General features: G+C 38.1%; 1 protein-coding gene across 1 annotated transcript; it reads right to left on the reverse strand.

Annotated features, from left to right (window-relative positions):
* Window positions 1–824: 824 nt before the first annotated feature.
* LOC100010000 (trypsin-like) lies at window positions 825–7,010 on the reverse strand. Its single transcript, XM_007504467.1, has 5 exons — window positions 6,971–7,010; window positions 3,932–4,091; window positions 2,134–2,387; window positions 1,464–1,600; window positions 825–974 (listed from the first exon to the last, which is right to left on the reverse strand). The coding sequence occupies exons 1-5, from the start codon at window positions 7,008–7,010 to the stop codon at window positions 825–827; spliced, it is 741 nt and encodes a 246-aa protein (XP_007504529.1).
* Between the last annotated feature and the right edge of the window lie 605 nt (window positions 7,011–7,615).

Consider the following 7,615-nt stretch of genomic DNA (forward strand, 5'->3'; position numbering starts at 1 on the left):
AGGAATAATGAACAAAACAGGGGAAAATCACTTAATCTCTCTGCCTCAGTTTTTCTCATCAGTAAAATGGGGATGTCTGGCTTCACAGAGTTGTAAATTTTTAGGAATATCTAGGTCATAACATAGATAGATCACTGGGTTTGTTGTCAGGAGAAGTATGTTCAAATCTTGTCTCAGCATTTACTAACTCTGTGACCCTACCTCATTTGACTCAGTTTTCTCATCTGTAAAATAGATTTGCCTCTCAGGATTGTTTGGAGAATTAAATGGGATAATTACTGTAAAATGTTTGGCATAGTGCCTGATAGATATTTGTTTAATTATTTCAGTCATGCCAAACTTGTTGTGGCCCCATTTGTTTTTTTTGGGGGGGGGGCAAAGATACTAGAATGGTTTGCCATTTTATTTTCCAGTTCATTTTATAGATAGAGAAACTGAGGGCCAAACTGGGTTAAATGAACCTCCCAGGGCCACATAGCTAGAAAGTGTCTGAGGCCAAATTTCAACTCAGAAAGATGAATCTTCTTGACTCCAGGCTTCGAACTTTAGCTACTGCATCACCTAGCTGTCCAGAATGACACAGATGTAAGTTCTATATAAATATTAGCTATGTGAAGCACTTTACAAACTTTAAAATGCTACATAAAGGCTGGTTATTATTTTTAAAGTAATGATATTCTAGATTATGCTCCAATGAAGAGGTTGTATGATATTTTTAAAAATATTATTAAAGCCTTTTTCAAGGCCCAGAGTTGCAAAAGAGATTGTTGTAGCTCCTTCCCAGTGCTAGAAGGAGGACAAGGAAGGGAAGTAGAGGACGGAGCTTAGTTGTCAGCGATGGTCCTTTTAATCCAATTCACATAGTTGCAGACTTTGGTGTAGACACCAGGTTTCCCTTTCTTGGCACAGCCCATGCCCCATGAAACAATGCCTTGGAGTTGATCCTCACAGACCACAGGACCACCTGAGTCACCCTGGAATATAGTGGGAAAGAAGGTCTAAGTTTTGTTTGTTTGTTTTTTTCAGTCTTGAAGGGACAGAGCTCACAGTCAGTGATGGCTCCCTTTATATTTCTTCTCCCTAGCATGTGTGACCATAGAGGGCTGAGCAGAGCCAAAGTAAGCTTTTCTGTCATTCTTTCTGCTCTAGTACGTTTTTTCCCCAAGATATTGCCTATACAGTATCTCATCCTAAGATGCCCACCTAGAAAGGACACATACACACATTTCTGGGTCTCTGTTTCTCCTCATCAAAAAACCACTTCAAAGGGAACATTCTTAATTCCTATCTGTTCCCACATCCAGAAGAGCTTCCCATCCCATCATTTATCTCCAGCTTCAGAGGTCCCCATCTGGGATATGTTTCTCAGTTCTTGCCAGCTCAGGTGAGGAAAAATATGGAGAAGAAAAAGAATGGAATTAAGTTGAGCAGACAGATAGTGGGAGAAAAATAAAACAACTGACCTGGCAGGTATCCTTTTTACCTTCCATAAATCCCAGGCAGATCATATTTTCAGTGATCATACCAGGATAGGCAACATGGCAGATACTTTTTGAGAGCACAGGAGCATACAAGCACTGAAGGATGTTGGAATATGTGGCTGTTGGGAACAGGAAGATCATGAAGAGCTCTATTCTCCAGAGCTCCTGGCATCCCTAACCCTTATTTTATATCTTTCTGTATTCATCATTTTTTTGCAACTACTAGTTTGGAAAACAAACAAACAAAAATCAAGCTAAACTTGAAAAGATTTTTTTCTTTATTCTGGAGAGATGATCATTCTAGATCATGGATTCATGAACAACAAGATGGATAAAGGTAACTAGAGTTCCTCGTTTAGGGATTATATTCTTGACTGGTCTATCCTCAAGCAGCTCTGGCTATGACTGAGTCTAATATTATAGACTCCCCACCCCCCATGTCTCTCAAGGTATCCTAACCTTTAGCAGAGACCAAACTTGCATGATCTTAGCCTGATGGCCATCTCTATTTCTGATCCTTTCCCTCTGACTACCATGGAACCCATTGCTTTCTTCTATATGTTCATGAATTGAAAGGGAGGATCAACTAGTTAACTGTCATTGCTCCTTCCAAGTCTAAGGTTCTGTGGTTCTAATTCAGCTAGCTACTTACAATCATTTATCTGATAGATGCCCCAGCCAGAGATGAGGCAGTCAGTGCCAGCAGTCACACAAGAGGTGGGCAGGGAGATCTTAGCCACATGAGAGTTGAGGGTGGCAGCCTTTTGCAACTTAATCAGCATAATGTCATGGTTTGGGTTCTCTTCCTGGTAGCTGGGGTGGCGGATCACCTTAGTAGAATTGATGATTTGCTCATTGCCCTCAAGTACATTAAGGGTATGAGCACCCAAGATCATCTGGAATTGGCTGGAGAAGTAAAAGGAAAAAAAATCCCTAGGCAAACTGATTTTGTTCTTTCCATCTGGTTCTTAGCAGAGAAAACCAACTGTGTATGTCTTGTAACTCCCTCCCCCAACACCTTCACACTCAGGAACATGGATTCCACAGATGGTCATACTAAAGGTGGTGAAACCAAAATTATCTTTTCCTGACATTATTTCTTTCCATTGACAGTGAGTTACCCTATAGAATACAGAGGAGTGGGGTTTGCTCTACAGAGTAAAAGAAGAGAGAATCAAAGTTATCCTTTTCCTTATTGTTAGAGTTATTTTCGGTACAGGGGATATAGCAGGAGTTGGAGGAGACATGAAATATAATTGAAGAGCTATCATCAAGGAGAGCAGGTTTATCTATATTCTCAGAGATATTACCTTGGAAATTTTATATTAAAGGACAACTTTAATTAGAGTGAGAGGTTCTCTCTACAAATACCTCCAGTGCTAATTGATACAGGCATTTGTAAAGTGCTCTCTCAACTGAGAAACTTGACTTGTCACCAACCTTGACTCCTGTCTTCTCTGGTTTGTACCATATCCTCAGTCCTTTGTGAGATCATACAGGGAGCCATTACCCAAAATTCTACCTCCCTTCCAAGTCAGATCCTAAATTTAATGTCTAAGATGAATACAAATTCTAGAGTATTTCTTCAGTTCAGTTCTCCATATTTCCTTCACTGAGAAACTTCAAGGGCAATTATTGGACCATTATCAAGGACTCAGAAATTCTAGTAGACACTAAATATGAACATCTGGAAAGGATAGAGGAAGAATTAAGGAATAAAGGGTTGTGACTGGCTAATTCTTAACCACAGGGAGATTTAGTCTGTCTCTGCTTACCATAGGGATATTTTGACATAGTAACAAAGAGTTAGCCTTGAGAATAGGAAGACATGGATTTAAATCCCATCAATGATACATACTGTCTATATGATTGTGGGTAAATCATTTACCTCCCAGAACTCTAGGTAATTCTCTAAGACTGTAAGTTTCTGAGAAGGTGCTGTACTTAGTTAAAAAATTATATCACCTGTGAGTTCCTTGTATCAATGAAAATATGGGCTCAGGACCTATCCTACTTTTTAAAGGATTCTCCTCCCTGATCCTCATTCCATCTTGCCTGAAAAACAATGGCTTGGCTGGGTACTTCTCCCCTGTTTTTCAGTTCCCTTTTGTGTGGTCTTTACAGTTTCCTCCATGAGACTATATCACATATTCCTTGAGAACCGGAACTGTTTCTCTTCTGGCTGAATTTATATCTGCAGCCAATAGCACAGGATTTAGCAGAGAAAGTGGCTAATAAATTATTTGTTTCCAAAATATTCTAGGTGGCCATTGTCCTTTTTAGCTTTACTTTAATTTCAGTTCCCTTCTTGGCCTGGGCAAACATTGCAGTTTTGAAAGAGAAGTTACCATGTCCCATCTAGGGATTGCTTGTTGGTTCTCAGCCCAGAATAGGCTCTGGGGAATTCTAGTAACTCAATTTGTTTTAGGGAGTGATTCTGAGTCACTTACGATTGGTAGCAGTGAGCAGCTGAAAGTACCCATTGGGCATTGATGAGGGAACCACCACACAGAATGTTGGCAGCACGTACATACACCTGGTATGGTACTGAGTTCTTTTCACAGTCATTTCCTCCTATGATTTTTTCATGATTTTTATTGGAGAAGGCAACTGAGGGGGGAAATAAATTGGAATTGCTGGTTAAATCAGTCTCCCTTGAAATGTTAATTCTTCCACAACACTTCCAAGGTTGAGCAGAGAAATGCTAGCTAGTAATGTTCCTTTGCCCTAAATAATTGTGACATCAAAGTTCTATGGCTACTTTTCTCAAAGGTGTCTTAATTATATACTTATCTTTATCCATATCTGTGGCATACACATGATGTAATTTCTTGACTGCCTATTTAGATTCATAATTTAGATCAGCTGTAGGTACACATCAATGCCTAATCTAAATGATAGCTCCTGGGTTCAGGGACTAGGTAGACACAATCCCCTTTTGTAGAACATTCCTGATAAACTCTAAGTAGCCATTAGGTTATCTAAATCTCTAGGTTTAAATTGTTTGGAAAAATAACAAATAAACTTGAAAGGATTTTTCTCTTTAATCCTGAATTTGGTAGTCATGAAAATATATTCTTTTTTTTTAAACCCTTAACTTCTGTCATAAAATCAATACTACTTATTAGTTCCAAAGAAGAAGAGCAGTAAGGGTTAGCCCAGTGATGGCAAACCTTTTAGAGACCAAGGGACCAAATGTGAGCTGCCCCTTTACCCCAGTCAGGAGACGGAGGGGGCTGATATGAAAAACATCCTCAGGCAAGATGGAGAGAGAGAAGATTCACCAATATGGGGCTAGGCAATGGGGGTTAAGTGACTTGCCCAAGGTAACCCAGCTAGGAAGTGTCTAAGGCTAGATTTGAAGCCAGCTTTTCATTCTCCCAGACTTTCCCTCAGGGTCCCTTATGGACTAGGATTAAAAAAAAATGGGCTCTGTTGCTCAATCACCTTAAAAAATGATCCATATTGGGTTTTAAATCTTCTGGGATCTAAACAGATATATTAGCAGAACCAGGAGATCATTATACACAAAAACTGTAACAAAAACTGGGACAAATCAAAGGTAATTGGCTTTGCTACTATTAGCACTGCAATGATCCAGGACAATTCTGAGGGACTTATGAGAAAGAATGCTATCCACATCCAGAGAAAGAACTATGGGAACAGAAACACAGAAGAAAACACATGATTTATCATCTGTTTTTATGGGTATGTGATTTGGGGTTTTGGTTTAAAGGATAGCTTTTTTACAAAAATGACTAATATCGAAATGGATTTTGAATGATAATACATATATAACTCAGTGGACTCGCTTGTCAATTCTGGGAGGGGAAAGGGAAGAGAAGTAGATAACATGAATCATGTAATCAAGGGAAAATATTTTAAAACTTAAAATTTAATAGAAAAAATAATATCTTTTGATCTCTTTGGTCTAATAATGATATTAATTCTAAACTCTGGGAAATGTGTACCTTGTATATATAAAGCTATAATAACTTCCATGTTCTCTCTTTGGAAATGATGTGGATTTTACTTGGCAAGACAATATGACTCAAGAGGCGGTAAACCCATACCTATTACTATTATTTCATTTTATATTTAAAAGAGAGGGTTTTGTTTCTCCCAAATCCTCAGACCTTAGCCAAAGTACACTTCCAAAAAGAGTGGAATGATATTTGCTTAGGGGACCACTAAAAGCTCTAATCTGACTAACTGAAGGCTTCATATACAGGTCTATCAAAAGACTTTATGAAAACTTTATTTTATTTGTTAACACTTACCTTCTGTCTTGTTATCCTAAGATAGAAGAGCAGCAAGGGCTAAGCAATCAGGGTTAAGTGACTTGCCCAGGGTCACACAGCTAGAAAAAGTCTGAAGTCAGATTTGAACTCAGGTTCTCCTGATTGGCACAGCCTGGTAATTTTTAGAGATCACTCACAGGTTGATTACCAGGTAATGATGATTTTTTTGGGGGGGCCACTAATAATTCTCACAGGCTATCCATTGAGACAAAGATGGAGTGACACAGGTTTGTAGAAGGAAGGAAGACTGACACACATAAAAGTCTTAGCACTAACATCATTCTTGAAGTATTGATATATACTAATTAATCTTCTATAAGAGCTAAAGCAAGGGTGGTAGAAATCTCCATTTTTAAATGGTCAAGTGAGACTTTTCATTCTGAATTGTGTTCTAGACAAACTGGATCATTGTCTATTCTTGAAGTTGACATGCTATCTGTTACCCTTCCTGTTTTAGGGCAAGCCATTCCTTAAGCTAGTATTATACTTCCCCATTCCTACCTTTCAGATATTTTCTCTTCCTTCAAGGCTCATTTCAAATACAAATACTATCCTATACAAATAATTTCCTTGCCAAAAAGAGATCTCTGACTTGTAGTACCCCACCAATTGCATGCCTTAAAAAATTATTGCCTATCTCTGTATACTTTATAGTCCTCTCTCTTTACAACCTTTCTTCCAACCCAATGCTCAGCTCCCTTCAAGTGAGTGTAACTTTTTTGAAGGCAGGAATTATCTTATTGCTTCATCTTTGATTTCCAGGTCCAAGTATGGTTCCTAGAACATAATTGACATTTGTTAAGTTTAGTGGTTCTTTTTCAATGACCCCAAATATATGGAAAAGATAAGACATGGATTCCCTCTTTCCTTCAATTCATTTTCCCCACCTATTCAAGCTTTTTCTGTTCTTTATTATCAGTTCAATTACTTCTGCTTCTTAAAGCCTTTTCCAGTGACTTTAGATTCCATTTCCAAGAATACTTGAGTCTATACCATATAATTTTCTGTTTCATTATATGATGTATTATTTGCTACTATTCACTTATATTGATCTTGTTCCCCAACTCAGTTGCAAGCTTCCTGAGAGCTAGAACTATACCATATACTTCTTTGCATCCCACACAGTAGCTAGCATAATGATAGAAACTCAATAAATACTTGTTCATTGAATTCACAAGAGTGACTTACCAGTAACTCCTAGGAAAAAAAGTAAGACAATGGTCTTCATAGTGCTCCTAGGGATCCAAACACTCTAGTGTAACCCAGGGTGCTCACTCACTGCTTTTAACCCTTTCCACTTGGCACCAAATACTGCTGAGGAATGAAAATATTGAGTCAGCTACATGATCAAAACTCTATATTTGGTTTTTTGGCTCTGGCCATGATAGAAGGGATTACAGTATTAGTATTAATCATCAAGTTTCATTTCTATTGCTCATGGATCTCTGGGAAATGAAAATAACAATCCACATGTTAGGGATTTTCCTAACCATAAAGTTAAGTTAGAATCCAAATGCAGGAGTGCCAGGTGTCCTACTTCCATGCCAAAAGTCCTTTAATTATTTTTATAACTTCCTGATAAATTGTCATTTCATGAACTTCCATGATTTATTTGACCCTTACAACTACTATAGAGAGAGGCTCTTTGCTGCCAGTGAGTCACATTTATTGGAACTTGGGATATCCTTACTGTGAAAACCATTATTATATTGATGTGTTCTGTCTATATACCATATATGAAGGATCATAGGATCACTTGTTTAGAGAGGAAAGGAATATTCAAGGACATCTTGCCCAATTCCCTCATTTCATAATTGAGAAAACTGAGGTCAA

The sequence above is a fragment of the Monodelphis domestica genome, chromosome 5 (assembly GCF_027887165.1).
Source record: "Monodelphis domestica isolate mMonDom1 chromosome 5, mMonDom1.pri, whole genome shotgun sequence".
NCBI classification, from domain to species: Eukaryota; Metazoa; Chordata; class Mammalia; order Didelphimorphia; family Didelphidae; genus Monodelphis; species Monodelphis domestica.